The sequence below is a fragment of the Pelecanus crispus genome, chromosome 23 (genome assembly GCF_030463565.1).
Source record: "Pelecanus crispus isolate bPelCri1 chromosome 23, bPelCri1.pri, whole genome shotgun sequence".
Classification (NCBI taxonomy): Eukaryota; Metazoa; Chordata; class Aves; order Pelecaniformes; family Pelecanidae; genus Pelecanus; species Pelecanus crispus.
Window position 1 is genome coordinate 3,009,426 of NC_134665.1, and position 27,895 is coordinate 3,037,320.

The window sequence follows — 27,895 nt, forward strand, 5'->3', positions numbered from 1 at the left end:
TGTGCCCCACTAATCCCTGTCCCCGAGTTGTCCTTGTCCCCACGCCAGCCCTGTCCCCTCCACCCCCCCGTCCCCCCTCCCAGTGCCGCAGCCACCCCCGTCCCCTCCTCGGCCCCGGCCCAGCCCTGTCCCCCCTCCCTGTCCCTGTCCCCCCTCCAGCCCCGGCCCCATCCCAGCCCTGGCCTTGTGCCACAGCCAGCCCTGTCCCCGCAGTGTCCCTGTCCCCCTCCAGCCCCATCCCAGCCCCGGCCCCATCCCAGCCCTGTCCCCTCCCTGTCCCCATCCCTGGCCTTGTGCCACAGCCAGCCCCATCCCTGTCACCATCCCTGTCCCATCCTTGTCCTTGTGCCACATCCAGCCCTGTCCCCCTCCCTGTCCCCCTCCCTGTCCCCCTCCCTGTCCTTGTGCCACATCCATCCCTGTCCCTCTCCAGCCCTGCCCCATCCCGGTCCCCATCCCTGTCCCCCACCCATCCCCATCCCAGCCCCGTCCCCAGCCATGCCCTGTCCCTGTCCTTGTGCCACATCCATCCCTGTCCCCATCCCAGCCCTGTCCCCATCCCAGCCCTTGTGCCACATCCATCCCTGTCCCCATCCCAGCCCTGTCCCCATCCCAGCCCTTGTGCCACATCCATCCCTGTCCCCATCCCAGCCCTGTCCCCATCCCAGCCCTTGTGCCACATCCATCCCTGTCCCTCCCCAGCCCTGTCCCCATCCCAGCCCTTGTGCCACATCCATCCCTGTCCCTCCCCAGCCCTGTCCCCATCCTAGCCCCATCCCCTCCCTGACTCCATCCCTGGCCTTGTGCCACATCCAGCCCTGCCCCCCCCCCGTCCCCTCCATCCCTTGTGCCACATCCATCCCCATCCCTGCCCCCATCCCAGCCCCTTCCCCTCCCTGTCCCCATCCCTGTCCTTGTGCCACATCCAGCCCTGCCCCTCTCCATCCCCGTCCCCTCCCCGTCCCCCTCCACCCTGGTCCCCTCCCTGTCCCCATCCTCATCCCCTGCATGCCCGTCCCCTCCCCTCCCCGTGCCCGTGCCGCCCCCCGGCGGTACCTGGCGGCCAGGATGGCTGCGTGGGGCCCGGGGCAGCCCAGGCGGCGCAGCGCGGCCCGGCCCAGCGCGAAGAGCCCGGGGAAGAAGAGGAGCCCGGCGGCCAGCGCCGCCCCGGGGGGGGCCATGGGCACGGCGGGGCCGGGGCGGGGCCGGGGCGGGGCCGGGGGGCGGGGCCTGCGGATGGGCGAGGGGGTGGGGCCTCGAGGGGCGGGGATGGGGCGGGGCCTGGCTGGAGAGGCGGGGCCCAGGCGTCCGGGTGACCCCCCCCCGGGAACCAGGCCCCGCCCCCTCACCCCTTCCCCACAGGCCCGCCCCCCTCATTTGCATACATTTGCATCCCACTGCCAGAAAGGGGCTTACCTCACCCCTTACTGCCTACTCGGCAGGTGCCGGCAGGCCCCGCCCCCGCTCATTTGCATAAATTTGCCTACGCCCGCCCCGCCCAGCCCGCTCAGCCCCCCCCACACCCGCGTCGCCACGGCAACGGCGAGCGGGAGGGCGGGAAGGCGCCTGCGCGCGGCCACGCCTTCCCATTGGCCAGCGCGGCGGCCAATAGAGCAGGGCGGAGCGGGCGCGTTGCCAGGCGGAGCGGGGGAAGGCGCGGGCCGCGCTGATTAGCCGAGGCCCCGAGGGGGCGGGGTCTTTCCGCTGCCGGCCAATAGAAACCCGAGCTTGGGGGAGCCCGGCCCCACGGGGGGGGGGGGGGGCGCCCCCCACCCCGTTGCCATGGAAACCACCACCCCCCCCGCCTTACTATGGCGACGGGGGGGGTGTCACCCCGTTGCCATGGAAACCGGCCCCCCCCAAAATTTGGGGGGGGCCCAAAATGGGGGGGAGCCCCAAAACTGGGGGGGGTAAAAAGGGGGGGCAGGGGGAGTGCCCAAAACCGGCGGGGGGGGGCAAAAATGGGGGGAGCCCCCAAAAAAGGGAGGGGCGCGGGGGGAGGGGCAAAGAGGGGGGAGGGGCAAAGAGGGGGGAGGGGCCAAAACAGCGAGGTTGGGGGGGGGGGAACCCCGAAATGATGGGGGGGGGCCTAAAGGGGTGGGGGAGTCCCTGCCAGCAAGGGGGGGCCCCCCCTAAGGTTTGGGGGGGGGCCTTTCCCCTCCCCCTCCCGCGGAGGGGGGTGGGGGAGGGGCGGGGGGCTATTTTGGGCTGCCGAAAGGGCAGAGGTCACCTGAGAAGGTCAGGAAAGGGGGGGCCCCCCCCCGCCCCCCCCCGGGGAGCCCCTATATAAGGGGGAGCCCCCAGCACCCCCTTGCCGCCCCTGGACACCCCACGGTGAGTTTTGGGGGGGGGGGGGACCCCCACCGCTGCACCCCAAGCCCCCCCACCCCAGTCCCTGGACCCCCCCCTGCACCCCAACCCCCCCCTGCACCCCAAAATTGCCCCCCCGGGCCTGCAACACCCCCGAACCCCAATAACCGCCCCTGCACCCCAAAATTGCCCCCCAGGATCTCCGCCCTCCTGCACCCCAATACCCCCCTGCACCCCAAAATTGCCCCCCGTGGATCTCCAGCACCCCAATACCCCCCTGCACCCCAAAACTGCCCCCCCGGGGCCTGCAACCCCCCCTGCACCCCAACACCCCCCTGCACCCCAAAATTGCCCCCTCCCCATACCTCCAGCACCCAAATACCCCCCTGCACCCCTAAACTGCCCCCCCGGGGCCTGCAACCCCCCTTGCACCCCAAAATTGCCCCCCCGTGGCTCTCCAACCCCCCTGCACCCCAATACCCCCCTGCACCCCAAAATTGCCCCCTCCCCGGATCTCCGGCACCCAAATACCCCCCTGCACCCCTAAACTGACCCCCCGGGGCCTGCAACCCCCCCTGCACCCCAACACCCCCCCTGCACCCCAAAATTGCCCCCCCGTGGCTCTTCAACCCCCCTGCACCCCAACACCCCCCCTGCACCCCAAAATTGCCCCCCCCGTGGCTCTCCAACCCCCCCAGCACCCCAATACCCCCCCTGCACCCCAACCCCCCCCGGACACTCCCTGCCCCCTCTGCCCCCCAAAATCACTCGGCCCCCCCCCGACACCCCAATATTCCCCCAGGCCCTCCAAAACCCGCCTTGCCCCCCCCGCACCCCAAAATCCTCCTGGCTGCCCCCGGACCCCCCCTGCACCCCAATACCCCCGGGCACCCCAACCCCCCCGTACCTCCCTTGCACCCCAATATCCCTCGTGTACCCCAACCCCCCGGGACCCCAACCCCCCCAGGGCGTCTCGACCCCCCCAGGGACCCCAAAATCCTCCTGAGATTCCCCCCCCCCCCCCCCCGGGGCACCCCAAATCCCGGGTGGGCCCCACCGTGACTCAGCGCGCCATCGCCCCTTTAAGGCCCCGCCCCGAGCTGGGGGCGCTGACGTCACGGCGCGGGCGGCCCCGCCCCCGCCCCGCGCGCGCCCCGCCGCTCCCCGCGACCAGGTTGGGGGGGGGGCGGCGGATTTTGGGGTGAAAAGAGGCGGGTTTGGGAGTGCAGGGGCGGGTTGTGAGGGGAAAGAGGAAGTTTTTGAGGTAAAAAAAAAGTTTCGAGGTAAAAAAGGCAGATTTGGTCTCGGGGGAGATTTTTGGGGTGAAAAGGGGAGATTTTGGGGTTGGGGGTGGGATTCTGAGGTAAAAGGGAGAGATTTTGAGGTGGGCCGGCCGATTTGGGGGGGAAGGGGCAAAACTCGGGGTGGGGGGGAAATTTGGGGGTGAAAAAGGCAGATTTGGGGGTGAAGGAGGCGGACTTTGAGGTCTGGGCAGATTTGGGGGTGAAAGGGTCAGATTTGGGGGTGAAAAGGGCAGATTTGGGGGTGAAAAGGGCAGATTTTGTGTTGTGGGGGTGGATTTGGGGGTCGAAGGGGCAGATTTGGGGGTGGAAGAGGCAGGTGTTGGGGTGCAGGGGCTGGTTTTGAGGTGAAAAGGGTGGATTTTGGGGTCTGGGGGCGGATTTGGGGGTGAAAGGGGCAGATTTTAAGGTGAAAAAGGTGGATTTGGGGATGTGGGGGCAGATTTGGGGGTAAAAGGGGCAGATTTGGGGAGAAAGAGGCAGATTCAGGGGTCTGGGATGAAATTTGGGGGTGAAAGGGGGCAAATCTGGGGATCTTGGGGCAGATTTGGGGGTGAAAGGGGCAATTTGGGGGGTGAAAAGGGCAGGTTTTGGGGGCAGAAGGGGCAGATTTGGGACAAAAAAGGCAGATTTTGGGGGGAAAAGGGGCAGATTTTGGAGCCTGGGGGCTGGGCAGATTTGGGGTTAAAAAGGCAGATTTTGATGCCTGGAGGCAGATTTGGGGGCAAAGGGGCCGGATTTGGGGGCGAAAAGGACAGATTTGGGGGCGAAAAGGGCAGATTTGGGGGCAAAAAAGGCAGATTTGGGAGTTAAAAAAGTGGATTTGGGTGGCTGGAGGGAGGTTTTGGGGGGTGAAAGGTGCAGATTTGGGGTGAAAAGTGGAGATTTTGGGGGACACGCGTGGGTCCCACGTTGGGGGGAGGGGACGCAGGGGACTCCTGGGTGCCTCTTCCTGCCCTTGAAACGCCCTTGGGGTTCCCTGGGGGGGGCAGCCCCACGCCTGGGTCCCTCCCTTGCTCTCTACCCCCTCCCCGCGCTCCTGCCTCCCCTCCATTTCCCCATCGCCGCCCGCAGCGCTCGGACGCCTGGGTCCGTCTCCCCCCCTTCCCCTCCCCCTTCCTCCCCCCCCCCAATTTCCCTGGGGGACCCCTTGGGTCCCCGCCCAAACACCTGGGTCCCCCTTGGGTCCCCCTTGGGTTCCCCTTGGGTCCCCTGGGGCGGGGGATCCCCCATCTCCCCCCACCCAAACTCCTGGGTGCCCCCCCCACACGCCTGGGTCCCCCCAGGTTTCCCGGACCCCTGGCTCCCCCCCGGGTCCCTTTTCCTTCCCCTACGCCCTTGGGGTCCCCCCCGACGCCTGGGTACCCTGGGGGGGGGGTTCCCATGTCCCCCTCCCCGGGTGCCTGGGTCCCCTGGGCGGGGGGGGGGTCCCATGTCCCCCTCCCTGGACGCCTGCGTCCCCTCCGAACTCCTGGGTGTCCTCTGCGTCCCCCTGCCGCCCCTCGATCCCCGGGGCGGCCATGGGGGCGGGCGGAGCTGTCACGTCGCAGGGTGTCATTGCTGCTGATGTCACTGATGGCACTGCTGATGTCACCACAGCCGCCACGATGTCCCCGCCGGTGGCAGCGCTGAGCCCGGAGCAGAAGCAGGAGCTGGCCACCATCGCCCAGCGCATCGTCGCCCCCGGGAAGGGAATCCTCGCCGCCGATGAGTCCACCGGTGGGTGACTGGGAGGGGACTGGGGGGCACTGGGAGGCACTGGGAACTACCAGGAAGGGATTAGGAAGCGTTGGGAGGGGACTGGGAATGTACTGGGAGGGGACTGGGAATGTACTGGGAGGGGACTGGGAGGCACAGGGAACTACTGGGAGGGGATTAGGAAGCCCTGGGAGCGACTGGGAGCACTGGGAGGGTGCTGGGAACGTACTGGGAGGGGACTGGGAAGCACTGGGAACTACTGGGAGGGGATTAGGAAGCACTGGGAGGGTGCTGGGAATGTACTGGGAGGGGACTGGGACGCACTGGGAGGTACTGGGAACTACTAGGAAGGGACTAGGAAGCACTGGGAGGGTGTTGGGAACTACTGGGAGGGGATTAGGAAGCACTGGGAGGGACTGGGAGCACTGGGAGGGGACTGGGAACGTACTGGGAGGCACTGGGAACTACTGGGAGGGGATTAGGAAGCACTGGGAGGGACTGGGAATGTACTGGGAAGGGACTGGGAGGCACTGGGAACTACTGGGATGGGATAAGGAAGCACTGGGAGGGACTGGGAACGTACTGGGAGGGGACTGGGAGGCACTGGGAACTACTAGGAAGAGATTAGGATGCACTGGGAGGTACTGGGAATTACTGGAAGGGGATTAGGAAGCACTGGGAGGGACTGGGAGGGGGTGAAGGGGCACTTGGGAGGGGCACTGGGATCCACTGGGAGCTACTGGGATAGCACTGGGAGGACACTGGGAGCTACTGGGAGACACCAGGGCTGGACTGGGAAGTACCGGGAGCTACTGGGAAGCACTGGGGCAGTACCTGGGGAGTACTGGGAGCTACTGGGCCTTACTGGGAGCAACAGGGAGGCACTGGGAGCCTGGACAAGCACCCCAGTGCCCTGAGGCGGTACGGGGGGGAGGGTACTGGGAGGTACTGGGGCAGCACCAGGAGATTAGTGGGTGTTACTGGGCTATACTGGGCTGAACTGGTTTATACTGGGATGGCTACAGACAGCATTGCAAAGAATCTGAGAACTTGAAGGTGGCCCCAGGAGATCCCTGGGAGCTCCTGGCACTGCACTGGGAGCTACTGGGAGGCACTGGGGCAGCACCAGAAGACCAGTGGGTGTTGCTGGGCTATACTGGGCTGAACTGGTTTATACTGGGATGGCTACAGGCAGCATTGCAAAGAATCTGAGAACTTGAAGGTGGCCCCAGGAGATCCCTGAGAGCTCCTGGCACTGCACTGGGAGCTACTGGGAGGCACTGGGGCAGTGTGAGGATGGCAGCGGGCCATAGTGGGCTGAACTGGTTTATACTGGGATGGTGGCTGGGAGCATCGCAAAGCACCTTGAGAGCTTCAGGGTGGCACCAGGGGGGTCCTGAGAGCTCCTGGTGCTGCACTGGGACACTTTGGGGCAGCACCGGGAGAACGGCTGCGGTTGCTGTGTTGAACTGGGAGTAACTGGTTTATACTGGGCCGGCTGCAGGCAGCATCGCCAAGCGCCTGAGCTCGGTGGGGGTGGAGAACACGGAGGAGAACCGGCGCTGGTACCGGCAGCTGCTCTTCACCGCTGACAGCCGCGTGGACCCCTGCATCGGTGGGGTCATCCTCTTCCACGAGACCCTCTACCAAAAAGCGGACGATGGGCGTCCCTTCCCCCAGGTCATCCGCAGCAAGGGCGCCCTCGTCGGCATCAAGGTGGGGACCGTCGGGGACCTCGGGGGGGACAGCGGGGGTCTTGGGGACGTTGGGGGGGACGTGGGGATGTTGAGGGTTTGGGTGCTCCTTGACTGGGGTCAACCGCATCAAAGGGGGTTCAGGTGCCCTTGGTGGTGTTGAGTTGGGGACACCTTGGGGACATCAGGGGCCTTGGGGACGTTGGGGGCATTGAGGTCTTGGGTGTTGGTGTTGAGTTGGGGACACCTTGGGGACATCATGGGGACATCAGGGGCCTTGGGGATGTTGGGGGGACGTGGGGGTGTTGAGGGTTTGCGTGCTCCTTGACCCAGGTCAACCACATCAAAGGGGGCTTCAATGGCCTTGGTGGTGTTGAGTTGGGGACACCTTGGGGACCTCATGGGGACATCGGGGGCTTGGGGACATTGGGATGTGGGGGCGTTGAGGGCTTGGGTGTTGGTGTTGAGTTGGTGTTGAGTTGGGGACACTTTGGGGACCTCATGGGGACATCGGGGGCTTGGGGACATTGGGGGGACGTGGGGGTGTTGAGGGTTTGGGTGCTCCTTGAGCCGGGGACAGGGTGGGGACCGGGCCGGCGCCCCGGTGCCCCTGGTGACCCTGTCCCCGTTCCCCCAGGTGGACAAGGGGGTCGTGCCCCTGGCTGGCACCAACGGCGAGACCACGACCCAGGGTGAGTGACAGCCGTGTCCCCAGGGGTGGCCCCAGCTGCGTCCCCATCCCCGATGCCACCACGGTGTCCCCATCCCCGATGCCATCCCCAAACCCCATCGGTGTCTCCATCCCTGATGCCACCACGGTGTCCCTGTCCCTTGTGTCACCCCCACACCCAACTCGTGTCCCCATCCCTGATGCCACCACGGTGTCCCCATCCCTGATGCCGTCCCCAAGCCCCATCGGTGTCCCCACCCCTGATGCCATCCCCAAGCCCCATCTGTGTCCCCGTCCCTGATGGCATCTCCAGGCCCCACTGACATCCCCACCCCTGATGCCACCACAGTGTCCCCACCCCGATGCCATCCCCAAGCCCCATTGGTGTCCCCATCCCTGATGCCATCTCCAAATCCCATCAGCGTCCCCACCCCTGATGCCTCCCCCCCCCACCCCATTGGTGTCCCCACCCCTGATGTCCCCGCGGTGTCCCCAGGGCTGGACGGGCTGATGGAGCGCTGCGCCCAGTACAAGAAGGACGGGGCCGACTTCGCCAAGTGGCGTTGTGTCCTCAAGATCTCCGAGCACACGCCCACGCGCCTGGCCGTGATGGAGAACGCCAACGTCCTCGCCCGCTACGCCAGCATCTGCCAGCAGGTCCCCGTCCCCTCCCCGCAGCCCTCCCTGTCTCCAACCCTTGTCCCCCTGTCACCTCCGGGTGCTTTATGGTGGTCGGTGGCCTCCAGGCTGCAGGGTGACACCACGAGGTGGCACCTAGACGTAGTGTGGTGGCACCTAGACATGGTGTGGTGGGACGTAGAGATGGTGTGACGGTACCTAGCCATGGTATGGTGGCACCTCCATGCCGTTGGGTCACCTTAGTGTCCCATCCCCCCCATCTCACATCACTTCCAGGCACCCTGCGGTGGCTGGTGGCCTCCAGGCTGCAGGGTGACACCACGAGGTGGCACCTAGACCTGGTTTGGTGGCACCTGGATGTGGTGCAGTGGGACGTAGACGTGGTGTGGTGGTATCTAGACAGGGTACGGTGGCACCTCCCTGCCCTTAGGTCACCTTACTGTGTCCCCACCCCATCTCCGTGTCACCCTGTGATGGTTGGTGGCCTCCAAGCTGCCGGGTGATGCTGTGAGGTGGCACCTAGACGTGGTGGCACCTCCATGCCCTTGGGTCACCTCAGCGTGTCACCTCCCTGTCCCCAACCTGTGTCCCCTCTGGGTGTCCCGTGGTGCTTGGTGGCCTCCCAGCTCTAGTGGGTGTCACCCAGGCAAGGCACGGTGACGCGAGGTGGCACCGAGATGTGACATGGTGGCACCTCCACGTCCCTTCCTGCGACCCCAGGGCACCTGGGCCACTGCCGTGTCCCCGTGCCCGTGTCCCCTCCCAATCACCGCGGGGTTGTCCCTGTCCCCAACGTCCCCCATGTCCCCACAGAACGGCATCGTCCCCATTGTGGAGCCTGAGATCCTCCCAGATGGTGACCACGACCTGAAGCACTGCCAGTACGTGACTGAGAAGGTGGGTGACATCCCCAACGTTTCCCAAAGCGTCCCCACTGCGCCCCCGCCGCGTCCCCACCCATGTCCCCGCGTCCCCACCCATGTCCCCGCGTCCCCAGGTGCTGGCAGCCGTCTACAAGGCGCTGAGCGACCACCACGTCTACCTGGAGGGGACGCTGCTGAAGCCCAACATGGTGACACCGGGCCATGCCTGCACCAAGAAGTACAGCCCCGAGGAGATCGCCATGGCCACCGTCACCGCCCTGCGCCGCACCGTGCCCCCCGCCGTCCCCGGTCAGTGCCACCTGGACCCTGTCCCCGTGGCCGTGGGCCCGTCATGTCCCCATCCTCATGGGCATTTCCCACAGCGTCTTCGTCCCCATGGCCGTGTCTCCACGGTGTCCCCATTCCCATAGCTACATCCCCGAGCTGTCCCCATCCCCATGGCCACGTCCCCACAGTGTCCCCATACCCGTGGTATCTCCCCATGGACAAGTCTCCATGGTGTCCCCATCCCCATGGTGTCCCCATCCCCATGGCCACGTCCCTGTGGTGTCCCCATCCCCATGGCCACATCCCCATGGCCACGTCCCTGTGGTGTCCCCATCCCCATGGCCATCTCCCCATGCTGTCCCCATCCCCGTGGTCATCCCCATGGCCACGTCCCCATCCTGTCTTCATCCCCATGGCCATGTCCCCATGGTGTCCCCATCTCCTTGGCCATCTCCCCATCTCCATGGCCGTGTCCCCATGGCCACGTCCCTATGGTGTCCCCATCCCCATGGCCATGTCCCCATGCTGTCCCCATCCCCGTGGTCATCTCCCCATGGCCATGTCCCCATCCTGTCTCCATCCCCACAGCCACGTCCCCATGGCATCCCTGTCCCCACGGCCATCTCCCCATCTCCATGGCTGTGTCTCCATGGTGTCCCCATCTCCTTGGCCATCTCTCCATCCCCATGGTGTCCCCATCCCCACGGCCATCTCCCCATCTCCATGGCCATCTCCCCATGGTGTCCCCATCTCCTTGGCCATCTCCCCATCCCCATGGCCACGTCCCCACAGCACCCCCATCCCTATGGACTTCTCCCCATGGCCCCATCCCCACGGCCATCTCCCCATCTCCATGGCCGTGTCCCCATGGTGTCCCCATCTCCTTGGCCATCTCCCCATCCCCATCTCCACGTCCCCACGGCCATCTCCCCATCTCCATGGCCATGTCACCATGGTGTCTCCATCTCCTTGGCCATCTCCCCATCCCCATCTCCATGGCCGTGCCCCCATGCTGTCCCCATCTTCTTGGCCATCTCCCCATCCCCATGGCCACGTCCCCACGGCACCCCCGTCCCTGTGGGTGGCCTCCTGACCCCTGTCCCCATGTCCCCAGGCATCACGTTCCTGTCGGGAGGCCAGAGCGAGGAGGAGGCGTCCCTCAACCTCAACGCCATCAATCGCTGTCCCCTGGCACGGCCCTGGGCCCTGACCTTCTCCTACGGGCGGGCGCTGCAGGCCTCGGCGCTGCGGGCCTGGGCTGGCAAGAAGGACAACACCAAGGCGGCCCAGGAGGAGTACGTCAAGAGGGCCCTGGTAGGTCACCATCACCCCCCCTGGGGACATGGAGGGGTGGGGGACGTGGGGACAGCCAGGGCACGGTGGGCATCTCAGGCATGGAGGGGACTCAGGGAGGGGCCAACGTGGGCCAAGAGGAGAACGTCAAGCAGGTTCTGGTAGGTCACCCATGGGGAGGTCAGGGGGATGGAGGACGTCTTGGGTGGGGAGGGGACATGGAGAGGGACAAGGCCAAGGTGGCCCCAATGGAGGACATCAACAAGGGTCTCGTGGGTCACCCATGGGCACGTTGGGGGGATGGAGGACATCTTGGGTGTGGAGGGGACACGGGGACACGGAGAGGGACAAGGCCAAGGTGGCACAAGAGGAGAACATCAAGCAGGTTCAGGTAGGTCACCCACGGGGAGGCCAGAGGGTTGGAGGACATCTTGGGTGTGGAGGGGACATGGGGACATGGAGAGGGACAAGGCCAAGGTGGCCCAAATAGAGGACATCAAGGAGGGTCTTGTGGGTCACCCATGGGGACGTCGGGGGGATGGAGGACATCTTGGGTGTGCAGGGGACATGGAAAGGGACAAGGCCGAGGTGGCCCAAATGGAGGACATCAAGGAGGGTCTCGTGGGTCACCCATGGGGACATCGGGGGGATGGAGGACATCTTGGCCAGGGAGGGGACATGGAGAGGGACAAGGCCAAGGTGGCCCAAATGGAGGACATCAAGGAGGGTCTCGCGGGTCACCCATGGGGACGTCGGGGGGATGGAGGACATCTTGGGTGTGGAGGGGACATGGAGAGGGACAAGGCCAAGGTGGCCCAAGAGGAGAGCGTCGAGCAGGTTCAGGTAGGTCACCCATGGGGACCTCGGGGACATGGGGATGTTGGGGGGGCTGGGGACAGGGAGAGGGACACCATGAAGCTGGTCCAGGTGGAGGACATCGAGCAGGTTCTGGTGGGTCACCTGCGCGGGGACACGGGGGACGTTGAGGGCGGAGCACACCCAGGGTATGGAGGGGACATGGGGACACACGGGGACAAGGCCAAGGTGGCGGATGTCACCTGTGGGGACATGGGGGACGTGGGAACAGCAAGAGGGACACCACCAAGGCCACCCAGGAGGAGGACATCGAGCAGGCCTGGGTACGGCCCCGTCCCCCTATGGGGACACCGGGGGGGTGGACATGGGGACATCGGGGGGTGGAGGGGACATGGGGACACCAGGGGGTGGACATGGGGACATCGGGGGGTGGAGGGGACATGGGGACACCAGGGGGTGGACATGGGGACAGCCACAGGGGCTGGGCTCTGCGGGGGTGGCACCGTGGCCGTCACGCCTTGGTGTGGTGTCACCTTCCTCGCACACGTGCCCGGGTGGTGTCACCGGTGTCACCTGTGTGTCTGGGTGGTGTCACCACCATCACGCGTGTGTGGGACGGTGTCACCGCTGTCACCTGTGTGTCTGGACGGTGCTACTACTGTCACGCGTGTGTGGGGCAGTGTCACGCGTGTGTGCGGTGGTGTCACGCGTGTGTGTGGTGGTGTCACGCGTGTGTGCGGTGGTGTCACACGTGTGGGACGGCGTCACCGCTGTCACCTGTGTGTCTGGACGGTGCCACCACTGTCACACGTGTGTCGGATGGTGTCACATGTGTATGGGGTGGCGTCACACGCGTGTGGTCCCGCGTATGTGGGACGGCATCCCATGTGTGTGGGACGGCGTCACGTGTGTGTGGGACGGCATCCTGCGTGTGTGGGGCGGTGTCACATGTGTGGGGGACGGCGTCACGCGTGTGTGGGACGGTGTCACATGCGGGGGGCGGTGGCACGCGTGTGTGGGGCGGCGTCCCGCGCGTGGCCGTGCGCCCCGTCACGCTGTGCCCTGTCCCCAGGCCAACTCCATGGCCTGCCAGGGGAAGTACACCCCGAGCGGCCCGGCGGGGGCGGCCGCCAGCGAGTCCCTCTTCATCTCCAACCACGCCTACTGATGACGCGTCAGCGCACGTCACCGCGCGTCACCGCCCGCCGAGACACACCCTGCCCTCCCCGCCCCTCCCTGCCGCCGAGGCGGGACAATAAAATGGCGACGGCCTCAGCAGAGCGGGCCCGGGGCTTTGCGGGGGGGGCGGGGGGACCCGGGCGCCCGGCCCCGCCCCGCCCTCGTGCGCGTCACTTCCTGCCTGCGCCCGCACTTCCGCTTCCGGCGGGGGCCGGCTCGGAAGTGACGCGCGGCGGCGGCGGCGGCGGCGGAGGGTCGCGGCCGGTGGGTGCGGGGAGGCCGGCGGGGCGGCTTTGGGGGTGGGGGGTGGGTTTGGGGGGTGGGGGCGCGGTTCTGGGGCGGCTTTGGGGGGTGGGGGGGGTGCTGGGGCCCGCGGGCGCCGTTCTGGGAGGGTTGGGGGGGGCGGTTGTGGGGCTGGGGGGGGCATTCGGGGGGAGCTACGGGGGCGGTTGTGGGGCTGGCAGATGCCCCCTCCGGGGCACTTGTGGGGGCTCTGGGGCGGTTGGGGACCCCGTGGGGCAGTGGGGGCCCCCACGGGGCAGTTGTGGGGCAGTTTGGGACCCCATGGGGCAGTGAGGGACCCCATGAGCAGGTGTGGGGCGGTTGGGGACTCTTTGGGCCAAGTAGGAACCCGTGGGTTTGCTGTGGGGCAGTGAGGGGCCCCGTGGGGCACTTGGGGACCCTGTGGGGCAGTTGTGGGGCACTCGGGGACTCTTCGGGGCAAGTAGAAACCCCGTGGGTTTGCTGTGGGGCAGTGAGGACCCCATGGGAGAGTTGGGGACCCTGTGGGGCAGTCGGGGACCCCATGGGGCCCTTGTGGGGCAGTTGGGGACTCTTTGGGGCAACTAGAAACCCCGTGGGTTTGCTGCGGGGCAATTAGGGACCTGTGGGGCAGCTGTGGGGCAGTCAGGGACCCCATGGGCAGTTGTGGGGCTGTTGGGGACTCTTTGGGCCAAGCAGGAACCCTTGGGTTGGCTGTGGGGCAGTTTGGGACCCCCCGTGGGGCAGCTGGGGACTCTTTGGGGCAACTAGAAACCCCATGGGTTTGCTGTGGGGCAGTGAGGGACCCCATGGTGCAGTTGTGGGGCTGTTGGGGACTCTTTGGAGCAAGTAGAAACTCCTTGGGTTGGCTGTGGGCCAGTGAGGGACCCCGTGGGTCAGTGGGGGACTCTGAGGCAACTAGAAACCCTGTGGGCTTGCTACGGGGCAATTAGGGACCTTGTGGGGCAGCTGGGGACCCCGTGGGGCAGTTTGGGACCCCATGAGGCAGCTGGGGGCCCTGTGGGGCAGTTTGGGACCCCCGTGGGGCAGCTGTGAGGCAGTGAGGGACCCCATGGGGCAGTTGGGGACCCCATGGGGCCCTTGTGGGGCAGTTGGGGACTCTTTGGGGCAACTAGAAACCCCGTGGGTTTGCTGCGGGGCAATTAGGGACCCTGTGGGGCAGTTGTGGGGCAGTCGGGGACCCCATGGGCAGTTGTGGGGCTGTTGGGGATCCTGTGGGCCAAGTAGGAACCCTTGGGTTGGCTGTGGGGCAGTTTGGGACCCCTGAGGGGCAGTTGTGATGCAGTGAGGGGGCTCGTGGGGTAGTTGGGGACCCCACGGGGCGCTTTGGGACCCTGAGGGGCAGTTGTGGGGCGGTTGGGGACTTTTTGGGGCAATTAGAAACCCCGTGGGTTGGCTGTGGGGCACTTTGGGACCCTGAGGGGCAGTTGTGGGGCGGTTGGGGACTTATTGGGGCAATTAGAAACCCCGTGGGTTTGCTGTGGGGCAGTGAGGGACCCCATGGGCAGTTGTGGGGCTGTTGGGGATGCTGTGGGCTAAGTAGGAACCCTTGGGTTTGCTGTGGGGCACTTTGGACCCTGTGGGGCAGTTGGGGACTCTTTGGGGCAATTAGAAACCCCGTGGGTTTGCTGTGGGGCAATTAGGGATGCCGTGGGGTGGTTTGGGACCCCAATGGGGCAGTTATGAGGCAGTGAGGGACCCTGTGGGGCAGTTGTAGGGCAGTCGGGGACCCCATGGGGTAGTTGTGGGGCTGTTGGGGACTCTTTGGGGCAACTAGAAATCTTGTGGGTTTGCTGTGGGGCAGTTTGGACCCCCATGGGGTAGTTGGGGACCCCATGGGGCACTTTGGGACCCTGTGGGGCAGTTGTGGGCAGTTGGGGACTCTTTAGGACAACTAGAAACCCCATGGGTTTGCTGTGGGGCAGTGAGGGACCCCATGGGGCCGTTTTGAGGTAGTGAGGGGCCCTGTGGGGTAGTTGGGGACCCCATGGGGCACTTTGGGACCCTGTGGGGCAGTGGTGGGGCAGTCGGAGACCCCATGGGGCAGTTGTGGGGCTGCTGGGGACTCTTTGGGCCAAACAGAAACCCCATGAGTTTGCTGTGGGGCAGTTTGGGACCCCGTGGGGCAATGAGGGACCCCGTGGGGCGGGGGGGGGCAGTTTGGGACCCTCATGGGGCAGTTGGGGACCCCGTGGGGCAATGAGGGACCCCATGGGGCGGGCGGGGGCAGTTTGGGACCCCCATGGGGCAGTTGGGGGGGGCAGCTGGGGCCCCTGTGTGGCAGCCACCGGGCCCTTACCCCCACCACCCACCCCAAACCCTGGGAACTCGCCCACCCACTGTGGGGCAGGGAGGACCCTGGGGGGTTCCGGCCCCCTTGCAGGGGAGTTAATTACCCCGGGGGGGAGTTAATTACCCCCGGGGGTGGGGCTAATTGCCGGGGGTTTGCCCCAGCCATGGGGGAGCTGAGCGACCTGGACCGGCAGATCGAGCAGTTGCGGCGCTGCGAGCTGATCAAGGAGAGCGAGGTGAAGGCCCTCTGCGCCAAAGCCCGGTAATTAACACCCTCGGGGGTTAATTAACACCCCCGCCGGGGCAATTAAATCCTTTAGGGGCTAATTAGCTCCTCTCCTGGGGGTAAATAATTGGGGTTTGCCCCCCTTGTCCGCTTTATCCCCAGGGAGATCTTGGTGGAGGAGAGCAATGTCCAGCGGGTCGACTCCCCCGTCACTGTGAGTTGGGAGGCAGATGTGGGGCTTAGGAGGTGGATATAGGGGGTTGGGGGGGTATGGGGGCTGGTGGGTAAATGTTGGGTCTGAGGGGGAGCTGGAGGGGCAGATGTGGGGGGCATAGGGGGTGGATGTGGGGGGTTGGGGGGTGGATGTGGGGGGCTGGGGGTTGGATCTGGGGGGCATAGGGGGTGGATTTGGGAGACAGGCAGGGGGGCCTAGGAGACAGTAGCCTCCGTGGGGCAGATATAGGGGGCAGGGAGGTGGGGGGGTGTTTTTGGGGGGCAGAGCCAGGGTTTGGGGGGTCCTGGGGCTCTGACTCCTGGTGAGTGTCGTGCCCCCCCCCAGGTGTGCGGTGACATCCATGGGCAGTTCTATGACCTCAAGGAACTCTTCAGGGTGAGCTGCCCCCCAAGTGCCTCCCCAGACTCCTAACTGCCCCCATGGACCCCTAAGTGCCCCCTCAGACCTCCTGCTGCCCCCCCCAAGCACTTCCTAACAGCCCATCAACCCCTAAGTGCCCCCTAACTGCCCCCCTGTGCCCCTTAACTGCACTGCTGGACCCCTGAGTGCCCCCCAACTGCTCCTCGTGCCCCCTTATTGTCCCCAGCCACCCCCCCATGCCTCCTAACTGTGCTCCCCCACCCCCCAAGCATCCCCGGCTGCCCTCTAAGTGCCCCCTAACCACTTCCTCAACTGTCCCCTAAGTGCCCCCGTGCCCCCCAAGTGCCCCCCAACCACTTCTTCATCACCCTTTATTCCTTCGCAACTGCTCCTGTACCCCCAACTGCCCCCTACGTGCCCCCTTGCCCCCCAACTGCCCCCTAAGCACCCCCTGCCCCCCAGGTTGGGGGGGATGTCCCCGAGACCAACTACCTGTTCATGGGGGACTTTGTGGATCGGGGCTTCTACAGCGTCGAGACCTTTCTGCTCTTGCTGGCCCTCAAGGTGGGACCCAGGCGTCCGGGGAGGGGGACCCATGGGGCTGGGGGGCACCTGGGGGGCTGGGGAGGGGAACCACGGGGGGACCCAGGTGGCCAGGTTGAGCCCATGGGGGAAATTGGGTGTCTGGGGGGGCCCAGGTGTGTGGGGAGGACCCATGGGGGGACCCAGGCATCTCGGGAGCAGGACCCAGGTGTGTGGGGAGGACCCATGGGGGGACCCAGACCCATGGGGGAACCCAGCATCTGGGGAGGGGGCCCCAGGTGTCTGGGGAGGGGGACCCATGGAGGAAATTGGGTGCCTGGGGAGGACCCGTGGGGGAAACTGGGTGTCCGGAGGGCACCCAGGTGTCTGGGGAGGACCCATGGGGGAAACTGGGTGCCTGGGGGGGCCCCAGGTGTCTGGGGAGGGGCCCCCAGGTGTGTGGGGAGGACCCATGGGGGAAACTGGGTGCCTGGGGGGGGGACCCAGGCATTTGGGGAGGGGGACCCAAGTGTGTGGGGAGGACCCATGGGGGAGCCTGGGTGCCTGGGGGGACCCAGGTGTCTGGGGAGGACCCGTGGGGGAGCCTGGGTGCCCGAGGGGGACCCAGGCATTGGGGGGGGACCCCCACGAGGGCACCCAGGCCTCCGGGCAGGGACCCAGGCGTGTGGGTGCCCCAGGTCCGTTACCCCGACCGCATCACGTTGATCCGGGGCAACCACGAGAGCCGGCAGATCACCCAGGTCTACGGCTTCTACGATGAGTGCCTGCGCAAGTACGGCTCCGTCACCGTTTGGCGTTACTGCACCGAGATCTTTGACTACCTCAGCCTGTCCGCCATCATCGACGGCAAGGTCAGCCCGCCCGCACACGCTACGCACATGTTAAGGGCACGCGAGGGGGGGAGAAGGTAGCGGGGTTTGCGTGCCGCGGGGCTGCGCCAGCGGTTTTGGGCTCTGCGGCTTCGTTGCCGCCGTAGAACGCTCTGTGAGCATGGTGAGACGTGTTATGACACGGATATGCTAAACGTGTTAGGACACGCTAAGACACTCTAAACATGTGTTAGGACACGTTAGGACGTGCTAAGCATACGTTAGGACACACAACATGTGTTAGGACGAGTTAAAGACACGCTAAAAGCACGCGTAGGGAGGTTTGTTTATGGGGGCTGTACCCACAGCTTTGTTTTCTGCAGCGTCGTTGCCATCACGGATGGCGCGATGAGCGCGTTAGGTCATGCTGGGATATGTTACCATGCACATAGGGCATGCTAAGGTCACGCTAAGCACACACAGGGGTGTGGGGAGGCATCTGGGGCTCCTTGTGGGGAGGTTGCACCCGCAGCTTCGCGCTCTGCAGGCTCATTGCCATCGTGGAATGCTCCGTGAGCACACTGGGATGCGTTAGGACGTGCTAAGCGTGTGTTTAGGACATGCTCAGACACGTTAAGCACACACAGGAGTGTGGGGAGGCATTGGGGGCTGCATGTTGGGGGACTGCACCAGCAGCTTCGCTCTCTGCAGCCCCACTGCCGTCATGGAATGCTCTGTGAGCACGCTGAAAGATGTTAGGATGTGCTAAGCACGTTAATGGCGTGCTAGGACATGCTAAGGTCATGCTAAGCGTACATGTGGGTGTAGGAAGATCTATTTCGGCGAGCTGTGCCAGCAGCTTCACTCTTTGCAGCATCATTGCCATCGTAGATAGCATGGTAAGCATGCTGCGATATGTTAGTATACACTAAGCACATGTTAAGGGCATGCTAAGCACACGCAAGGGTGTGGGGAGGTATTGGGTTGCATGTGAGGTGCTGAAACAGCGGCTTTGCTTTTGTCAGCGTTATTGCTATTGTGGGTGGCACAATGAGCACACTGGGGTACGCTAAGCATGTGCTAGGGCATGTTAATGACATGCTAGGGCACAATAAAGTCATGCTAAGCACACATAAAGGTGTGGGGACACATCAGGGGCTGCATGTCAGTGGGATGCGCTGGTAGCTTTGCTCTCGGCAGCCACGTTGCCATTGTGATGGCAGGATGAGCATGCTGGGATACCTTGGGATGTGCTAACCACACATTAAGGACATGCTAGGACACACTAGGACATGTTAAGGTCATGTTAAGCACATGCAGAGACATGGGGAGGCATTGAGGTATGCGCCAGTGGCTGTGCTTTTTCTCAGCATCGCTGCTATCATGGGTAGTAGTATGAGCATCCTGGGGTGCATTAGAATATACTAAGCTCACGTTAAGAACACGTTAGGACATGCTAAGGATGCGCTAAGCACAGGGGTTGTGGGAAGGTCTGTTTGGGGGGGGCTGTGCCAGCAGCTTTGCTCTCTACGGCCTTGTTGCCATCATGGACGGCACAATGAGGGTGCTGGGGTAAGTTAGAATGTGCTAAGCATGTGTCAATGGCATGCGAAGACATGCTAAGGGCACGCTCAGTACATGCAAGGGCCTGGGGAGGCCTCTGGGGCTGCGTGTTGGGGGGTTGCGCTGGCATCTTTGCTCTCTGCAGCCTCGCTCTCTGCAGTCACATTGCCACCGTGGACGGCACGATGAGTCCACTGAGACATTCTAAGCACATGCTAGGACAGGTTAGTGACATGCTAAGGCATGCTAAGGACACATGGAGTTGTAGGAAGGTCTGTTTGGCAGGGCTGTGCCAGCAGCTTTGCTTTCTGCAGCCTCAGTGCTATCGTGGATGGCACGACGAGGATGTTGGGATATGTTTAGGACATGCTAAGGATGTGCTTGGACATACTAAGGGCATGCTTGGACATGCTAAGGACGTGCTAAGCACATACAGGGGTGGGGGATGGCCCCAGGACTGTGTTTGGGGGGGACTGCATGGGGGCCTTGTCCCCCCTGGGGTCCCTTCAGCCTCGCAGCCGGGGGCACAGGCATCGCACACGCTAAGCACACACGTGTCCCTGCAGATCTTCTGCGTGCACGGGGGCCTCTCGCCCTCCATCCAGACGCTGGACCAGATCCGCACCATCGACCGCAAGCAGGAGGTGCCCCACGACGGCCCCATGTGCGACCTCCTCTGGTCCGACCCTGAGGGTAGGTCCTGCACACGCATGTCTGCCCATGTCGGTGCGTGTCCTGCTTTGTGACCCTGCTCACTGAGGGCAGGGAGAGGCCAGGCACCCGTGTCACATCCCGTGTCATGCCCCGTGGCCTCCCCGCTGCCATCGGGGTGGTTCCACCACCCGAGGGTGACACACCTGAGCGTTGTGTGTTGTTATGTAGAGGTGCCAGATTGGGGCATGCAGCTCCTGGTGACACGCGTGTGCCCCCCATGGCGGCACTAAGCTGGGTCACGTGACATGTGCGTGACCCCCCCCCATGGCCATATTGGGCTAGTCCATGTGACATGACACACACGGGTCACGTGTTCTCCCACATACTTGGCCTGTGTGGCTCTCGGTGACGCATGTGACCCCCCCAGCCACGCTGGGTTAGTCCACACGACACACGTGTGACTCTATGCCAGCATTGAGCTGCCTCACATGACAAAAGTGACACACGTGTGGGTCACGTGTCCCCACTGCTCCAGTCTGGTCTGTGTGGCTCCATGTGACACAAGAGTAACCCCCCCAGCCGTGTGACGTATGAACATGTGACATGCCTGTGGGTCACATGTCCTCTTGCATGCACACCAACTTGGTCCATGTGGCTCAGTGTGACACGTGTGACTTTTGAGTCACTCAGGGCTGCTCTGTGTGTCCCCACAGCCACACGGGAGTGATCCACGTGACACGTGTAGGTACACGTGATATGTGTGTGTCTCACGTCTCCCACACACACCCCGTGCTGGCCCGCGTGGCTCCGTGTGACCCCCACCCCCACACTGCTCAGCCCCCTGTCCCGCCCCTCGTCCGTGTCCTGCCCGCCCGTGACACACGTGTGGCGTGTCGGCAGACACGACGGGCTGGGGCGTGTCCCCACGAGGGGCCGGGTACCTGTTTGGCAGCGACGTGGTGGCCCAGTTCAACGCCTCCAACGACATCGACATGATCTGCCGGGCCCACCAGCTCGTCATGGAGGGCTACAAGTGGCACTTCAACGAGACCGTCCTCACTGTCTGGTCCGCCCCCAACTACTGCTACAGGTCAGCCACGCGCCAAGCACGCGCTAAGGGAACGGGGGGCACGGGGCGGGCGGAGGAGGGCTGCTGCTGGCACCGGAATGGGGGGTGGCGTCTTTGGGTTTGTTGGTGGGGTTCTTGACACGCTAAGCACATGCTAAGAACATGATAAGGTGCGGAGAGTGTGCGGTGAAGGGATATGGAGTAGGGGACAGCAGCGGGCAGCGAGCGACGCTTGAATGGGATCACCCTTATCATGGGTTTGGTCTGCAACTGCTACTGCGGATGAGTTTGAACATGCTAAGTACATGCTAGGTACATGCTGAGATGTGCTGGGATACGTGGTGGGAGGAAATGGGGCCGGGGGGACACGGGCACGAAATGACACTTGAATGGAACCGTTCTTGCACAGGGTCAGCCACCAACTGCTGCTCCAGCTGAGTTGACGTGCTAAGCACGTGCTAACAACATGTTAAGGACACGCTAAGGGACACGGGGGAGGGGGGATATCGGGGGGGGTTCTGACTCTTGAAGGGGACCCTCATCGTCATGGAGTTGGCCACCAGCTGCTGCTCCAGGCATGTCACCACGCACACGCTAAGGACACGCTCTGCCCTGTAGGTGCGGGAATGTGGCGGCCATCTTGGAGCTGGACGAGCACCTGCAGAAAGAGTTCATCATCTTCGAGGCGGCGCCGCAGGAGACGCGGGGGATCCCCTCCAAGAAGCCGGTGGCCGACTACTTCCTGTGACACACCCACCCCCCCCGGCCCCACCCGTGTCCCCAAGGGGTCACCTGCGTCCCCTGGGGCCACCTAGGGCCGCCCCGGGGCTACTGTGTCCCCAGGAGATGTGGGGTGTCCCCTCCGTGATGGCCACTGCTGGTAGCACCTGGAGAGGCGTAGGGGTGTCACCGTGTCCCCTCCTGGGTCACCACAGTGTCACCTGCGTCCCCCGGGGTCCCCTAGAGCCACCCCGGGGTCCCCCAGGGCTACGGGGTCCACCCCAGGGTCCCCCAGGGCTACTGTGTCTCCGGTAGGTGGGGAATGTCCCTTCCAAGGTGGCCATTAGTGGTGGAATCTAGGAAGGCTTGGAGACATCGTTGTGTTCCTTGTCCCCTCCCGGGCCACCACAGCGTCACTCGTGTTCCTTGGCGTCACCTAGAGCCACCCCTGGGCTACCATGTCCCCAGGAGATGTGGAGTGTCCCCTCCAAGATGGCCACACTGCTGGCGGCATCTAGGGAGGCTTGGGGACATTGCCCTGTTCCTTGTCCTCTCCTGGGCCACCGTGGTGTCACCCGTGTCCCCTGGGGTCACCTAGAGCCACCCTCCTGCCCCCTGAAGTGGCCTTGTCCTCTCCTGTCGTCCCCCCGCCCCCGGGTCACGCTCCCTTGGGGACACCCTGGTCCCCTCCGTGTCCCCTAGGGACACCACGTCACCCTTCAGGACAACCCATGACCCGTGGGGACAAGGTGACCTTTGGGCACCCCCTGTGACCCCGTGGGGCCCCCCCTGTTGTGTGTGTCCCCTCCCCCAGGGTGGTCCCTCCCCCCCCCGCGCGCGTTTTGGGGTGAAAACGGGGATTTTTTTCGACGCCGTTTCTGCTCCTTTTAGATAAAAAAAAGTCAAAACCACCCAAAAGCGTCATAGAACTGTGCGGGGGCTGGGGGTATGGGGTCTGGGGGGCTATAGGGGATGGGGTGGGGGGGGGCACAGCGGGGATGGGGGGGCTATAGGAGCCACGGGCTATAGGGGGCACGTGGGTTATTGGGGGGAGCTGTAGGCGGCACATGGGTTATTGGGTGGGCTATAGGGAGCACGTGGGAAATGAGGGCATATAGGGAATAGGTGAGGCTATAGGGGGCATGGAAGGGGGTCATAGGGGTCACATAGGGTATGAGGAGCTATAGGGGATTAGAGGAGACACATGGGGGATGAGGGCTATAGGGGATGGAGGTATGGGGGAGCTATAGGGGACATGTGGGGGACAGAGGGGCTATGGGGGATGGGAATATGGGGGTCCTGGAGCTGACCCAACATGGCCACCCCCCCATCATCCCCCAGGGCTGAACCAACATGGCTGCCCTCCCAGCATCCCCCGGGGATGACCAACATGGCCACACTCCCATCATCCTCCGGGGCTGATGCAACGTGGCCACCTCCCTATGAGTCCCTGGGGCTGACCCAACATGGCTGCCCTCCCATCAGCCCCCGGGGCTGACCCAACATGGCTGCCCTCCCATCAGCCCCTGGGGCTGACCCAACATGGCCACCTCCCCATCAGCCCCTGGGGCTGACCCAACATGGCCACCCTCCCAGCATCCCCCGGGGCTGACCAACATGGCCACCCTCCCATCAGCCCCTGGGGCTGACCCAACATGGCCACCTCCCCATCAGCCCCTGGGGCTGACCCAACATGGCCACCCTCCCAGCATCCCCCGGGGCTGACCCCAACATGGCCACCTCCCCATCAGCCCCTGGGGCTGACCCAACATGGCCACCCTCCCAGCATCCCCCGGGCCTGACCCAACATGGCCACCTCCCCATCAGCCCCTGGGGCTGACCCAACATGGCCACCTCCCCATCAGCCCCCGGGGGCTGACCAACATGGCCACCCTCCCATCAGCCCCTGGGGCTGACCCAACATGGCCACCTCCCCATCAGCCCCCGGGGCTGACCCAACATGGCCACCTCCCCATCAGCCCCCGGGGCTGACCAACATGGCCACCCTCCCATCAGCCCCTGGGGCTGACCCAACATGGCCACCTCCCCATCAGCCCCTGGGGCTGACCCAACATGGCCACCCTCCCAGCATCCCCCGGGGCTGACCCAACATGGCCACCTCCCCAGCATCCCCTGGGGCTGACCAACATGGCCGCCCTCCCATGAACACCTGGGGCTGACCCAACATGGCCGCCTGCCCAGCAGCCCCTGGGACTGACCCAACATGTCTGCCCTCCCATGAACCCCTGGGGCTGACCCAACATGGCCGCACTCCCATCAGCCCCTGGAGCAGACCCAACATGTCTGCCCTCCCATGAACCCCTGGGGCTGACCCAACATGGCCGCACTCCCATCAGCCCCTGGGGCTGACCCAACATGGACACCTCCCCATGAGCCCCTGGGGCTGACCAAGATGGCTACCCTCCCAGCATCCTGCGGGGCTGACCCAACATGGCCGCCTTCCCAGCATCCCTCGGGGCTGACCAACATGGCCGCCATCATTCCCTGGGCCGTCTCGCCGCCACGTGCCCGAGCCGTGACGTCACTCGGGGAGGGCGGGGCCGACCGCTCGACGTCATCCGCCGGGGGCCGGGGGGGGCGGAGCCAGAGGACTGCGTTTTCCGGCGCGCCCCGCCCACCCCCGGCCAAGCCCCGCCCCTCGAGGGGGCGTGTCCGGCCGCCACGCACCGCCCGCCGCCATCTTCCCCCTCCTCCCGCCTCTCGCCCGCTCTCGCGAGATCCCGGGGCGCGCCTCGGCGGGGAGGGGTGGGAAAAAAGAGTGCGGCTGAGATCTCGCGAGAGCGCCCGCGCCGGCGGGCCGAGCTCTCGCGAGATCCCGCCGGCCCCGCCCCCTCGGCCGGCAGCGCGCGCGGCGGCGGCCGCCGCCATTTTGCCGCTGGCTCCGGCGCGGCGGACTCCATTTCCCGTGAGCCCCGCGGGCGGCGGCGAGGGGGGGCGCGGGCGTGGGGGGGGCGGCGGAGCGAGGCGGGGAGGCGGGGGGGGGGAGGCGACGGCGGCGGCGGGGCCGGGGGGGGGCGGCCGGGCCATTTTGCGGCGGCGGATGGCGGCGGCTCCGCGGCGGGGCTGAGGCCGGCGGAGGCGGAGCGGGAGGCACCTCACCGGGTCCCTCCGCCCGCCCTCCCCCCCCTCCTCCTCCTCCTCCTCCCCCGGTGAGGTGCCGGGGCTGCGGCGGGAACGGCCGGGAGCGATCGGTAACGGGAGCGCGGTGCCCCCCCTCCCCTCCCCCCTCCCGGGAAAGGGCGGGAAGGGGGGGAGGGGCGGCGTGGGGCACCCACAGGGCCCCGCTGTGGGGTGAGGGACCCCGCTGTGGGGCACCCACAGGGCCCCGTGGTGGGGTTTGGGGTCCTCGGTGCGGGACCCCGGTGTGGGGCACCCACAGGACCCCGGTGTGGGGTGAGGGACCCCGGTGTGGGACCCGGTGTGGGGTGCGGGACCCCGCTGTGGGGCACCCGCAGGACCCCGCTGTGGGGCTGAAGCCCCCGGGTTGTGGCCAGGGGTCCCCGGTGTGGGGCCCGTTATGGGGGGGCGCCCCGAGGGTGCTGCTGTGGGGTGAGGGGCCCCCGCTGTGGCGGCAGCCCTGGGGCCTTGTGCAGGGTGACGGGGGCCGGTGTGGGGTGCGGGGCCTCCAAGTTGGGGTGGCCCAGGGGGGACCCCGACGTGAGGCACCCTAAGGGTGTTGCTGTGGGGCGAGGGACCCCCGCCATGGGGCTTGGGGACCCCGCCATGGGGCACCCTGAGGGTCCCGCTGGGGCGTTTGAGGATCCCCAAGTGGGGTGCAGGACCCCGCCATGGGGCACCCTGAGGGTCCCGCTGGGGGGTGAGGGACTCTGCTGTGGGGCAGGGGAGCTGGGTGTGGGGTGAGGGACCCCAGCATGGAGCACCCAGAGGGTCCTGCTGTGGGGTGAGGGTCCCCTCGGAGGGGCACCAAGAGGGATCCCAATATGGGGCACCCTGAGGGAGTTCTGGGGACCCCCAACTAGGGTGCAGGACCCTACCGTGGGGCACCCTGAGGGGTCCTGCTGTGGGGCAAGAGACCCCCACGTGGGGCACCCTGAGGGTCCTGCTGTGGGGTGTGGGGCACCCTGAGGGTCCCGCCGTGGGGCAGGGGACCCCGCTGTGGGGCTTGGGGACTCTGCCGTGGGGCAGGGGAGCCCCAACTGGGTCACCCCTCTGGTACAGGTCAAAGTTCAGAGGGCGCCTGGGGTCAGCGGTGGGGGCAGGGGCCTCCCCTCATCTGGGGGCAGTTTTAGGGTGGGGGGGGTCACCCACGCCCCTGTCTCCCCCCAGGAGCGCCCCCCCCCACGCCACCGACACCGTGGAAGTGGAGTGTGAGGAGGAGGAGGAGGGCCCCGCGCACACAGGTGGGCTGGCAGCACCCATGGGTGCTGGGGGGGGTGGGGGTGGTGGCAGCACCCATGGGTGCCCCCCACCCTGACCCCCGCCCCAAATGTGCCGTGCCCCCCACCCAGGCGGCTCGGCGGAGCGCAGGCTGGGCCGCCCGGGCGCCCAGGAGCTGGACGAGGGCTCGGCCCGGCGGCCGCCGGCGCAGGATGAGGCCCCCCCTTCCCAGCATGCCCTGGGGCAGCGGGCGGCCCCGGGGCCCCCCCCCGCCCCCTGCCCCGCCCCCACCCGCCGCTGCACCCCCAGGTGAGGGGGGGGAGGGGGGCCCCCCAAAACCCACTGTGGGCCTGGGCATTGGCTGGGGGGGGCTCTGCACCCCCAAAGTGACCCCCCCATGCTCCCTGACCCCCCAGAGTGACCCCCCCAGAGTGACTCCCCTATCTCCATACCCCCCAGAGTGACTCCCCTATCTCCATACCCCCCCAGAGTCACCCCCCAATCTCCATACCCCCCCAAAGTGACCCCCCCGATCTCTGTACCCCCCAGAGTGACCCCCCGATCTCCATACCCCCCTAAAGTGAGCTCCCCAAAGTGACCCCCCAGAGTGACCCCCTGATCTCCATACCCCCCAGAGTGACCCCCCCAATCTCCATACTCCCCCCAAAGTGACCCCCCCTGACCTCTGTACCCCCCCTAAAGTGACTCCCCAAAGTGACCCCTTGATCTCTGTACCCCCCCAAGTGACCCCCCCAGAGTGACCCCTCGACCTCCGTACCCCCCAGAGTGACCCCCGATCTCCATACCCCCCCAGAGTGACCCCCTGATCTCTGTACCCCCCCAAAGTGACCCCCCAATCTCTGTACCCCCCCGAGTGACCCCCCCAGAGTGACCCCCCTGATCTCCATACCCCCCCAGAGTGACCCCCCAATCTCCATGCCCCCCTCAAAGTGAGCCCCCTATCTTTGTGCCCCCAAAGCAACCCCCCAAACTCGCCTGCGTCCCCCCCAAAGGCCCCATCCCTCCATAGGCCCCCCCAAGACTCAGCTGGGCCCCCCCCAGGCTCCCCCTGACCCCCTGTGGTCCCCTCCCCACGCCCTGTGGGCGCCCCAAACCTCAGCTGCACCCCCAAACTCATTGCCCCCCGCTTTGTAGCCCCCCCAGACTCGCCTGCGTCCCCCTAACTCCCCACACACCCATGTAAGATTCGCCCCCAATCCTCCATAGCCCCCCAAATCCATCTGTGCCCCCCAAACCCACCCCCACCCCCTTACAGCCCCCCCAAGACTCCCCCCCACCCCCTATAGGCCCCCCCAAACCCATCTGTGCCCCCCAAACCCACCCCACCCCCTTACAGCTGCCCCAGGACTTCCCCCCACCACCCTTAGACCCCCCAAATTCATCTGTGCCCCCCAAACCCACCCCCACCCCCTTACAGCCCCCCCTCAGACTCCCCCCTCCCTCACAGCCCCCCCAAACCCATCTGTGCCCCCCAAATCCACCCCACCCCCTTACAGCCCCCCCAAGACTCCCCCCCACCCCCCATAGGCCCCCCAAACCCATCTGTGCCCCCCAAGCCCACCCCCACCCCTTTACTGCTCCCCCCTCAGACTCCCCCCCACCCCCCATAGGCTCCCCCAACCCATTTGTGCCCCCCAAAACCACCCCCACTCCTTTACTGCTCCCCCTCAGACTCCCCTGCACCCCCCATAGGCCCCCCCAACCCATTTGTGCCCCCCAGAACCACCTTCACCCCCTTAGAGCTCCCCCAAGATGCACCCCCACCCCCATAGCCCCCCCAAACCCACCCCCACCCCCTTACCGCTCCCCCTCAGACTTCCCCCTCCCTCACGGCCCCCCCAATCCCTCCACACCCCCACAGCCCACCCCAACGTCGCTCGTGACCCCCATTTCCTCTCCGAAATCACCTCTAAGACCCCCCTGAGCCCCCACAAGGCGCCTTGAGCCCCCCCAAAACTCAGTCCTCTCCTCACGCCCCCCCACGTGTCCCCCCCAGCTCCCCCCGGCCAGA

The 27,895-nt window shown here is 65.8% G+C and overlaps 2 protein-coding genes across 3 annotated transcripts; both read left to right on the top strand.

Annotated features, from left to right (window-relative positions):
• Positions 1-5,218: 5,218 nt before the first annotated feature.
• ALDOA (aldolase, fructose-bisphosphate A) lies at positions 5,219-12,740 on the top strand. The gene is made up of 8 exons (XM_075724710.1): positions 5,219-5,330; positions 6,814-7,025; positions 7,641-7,695; positions 8,170-8,330; positions 9,126-9,209; positions 9,310-9,484; positions 10,578-10,777; positions 12,645-12,740. The coding sequence occupies exons 1-8, from the start codon at positions 5,219-5,221 to the stop codon at positions 12,738-12,740; spliced, it is 1,095 nt and encodes a 364-aa protein (XP_075580825.1).
• A 2,710-nt stretch (positions 12,741-15,450) lies between these two features.
• On the top strand, positions 15,451-22,344 carry PPP4C (protein phosphatase 4 catalytic subunit). 2 transcript variants are annotated; one of them, XM_075724712.1, is made up of 8 exons: positions 15,451-15,587; positions 15,714-15,765; positions 16,111-16,161; positions 16,609-16,710; positions 17,367-17,540; positions 19,628-19,754; positions 20,616-20,805; positions 21,403-22,344. In XM_075724712.1, exons 1-8 carry the CDS (start codon positions 15,490-15,492, stop codon positions 21,530-21,532), a joined length of 924 nt encoding a protein of 307 aa, XP_075580827.1. In that variant the 5' UTR covers positions 15,451-15,489; the 3' UTR covers positions 21,533-22,344. The 2 variants fall into 2 exon arrangements, with proteins under 2 accessions (XP_075580827.1, XP_075580828.1); XM_075724713.1 differs by lacking the exon at positions 16,609-16,710.
• Positions 22,345-27,895: the final 5,551 nt, after the last annotated feature.

What these genes read in the sequence shown, in the direction of transcription:
- PPP4C (XM_075724712.1), top strand. Translation starts at nt 15,490, where the DNA reads ATGGGGGAGCTGAGCGACCTGGACCGGCAGATCGAGCAGTTGCGGCGC. An exon ending in GGGTCGACTCCCCCGTCACT is followed by an intron (nt 15,766 to 16,110) that starts GTGAGTTGGGAG and finishes GCCCCCCCCCAG; the next exon opens with GTGTGCGGTGACATCCATGG. An exon ending in TGCTCTTGCTGGCCCTCAAG is followed by an intron (nt 16,711 to 17,366) that starts GTGGGACCCAGG and finishes TGGGTGCCCCAG; the next exon opens with GTCCGTTACCCCGACCGCAT.
- ALDOA (XM_075724710.1), top strand. Translation starts at nt 5,219, where the DNA reads ATGTCCCCGCCGGTGGCAGCGCTGAGCCCGGAGCAGAAGCAGGAGCTG. An exon ending in CGGCGAGACCACGACCCAGG is followed by an intron (nt 7,696 to 8,169) that starts GTGAGTGACAGC and finishes CGGTGTCCCCAG; the next exon opens with GGCTGGACGGGCTGATGGAG. An exon ending in ACGCCAGCATCTGCCAGCAG is followed by an intron (nt 8,331 to 9,125) that starts GTCCCCGTCCCC and finishes ATGTCCCCACAG; the next exon opens with AACGGCATCGTCCCCATTGT.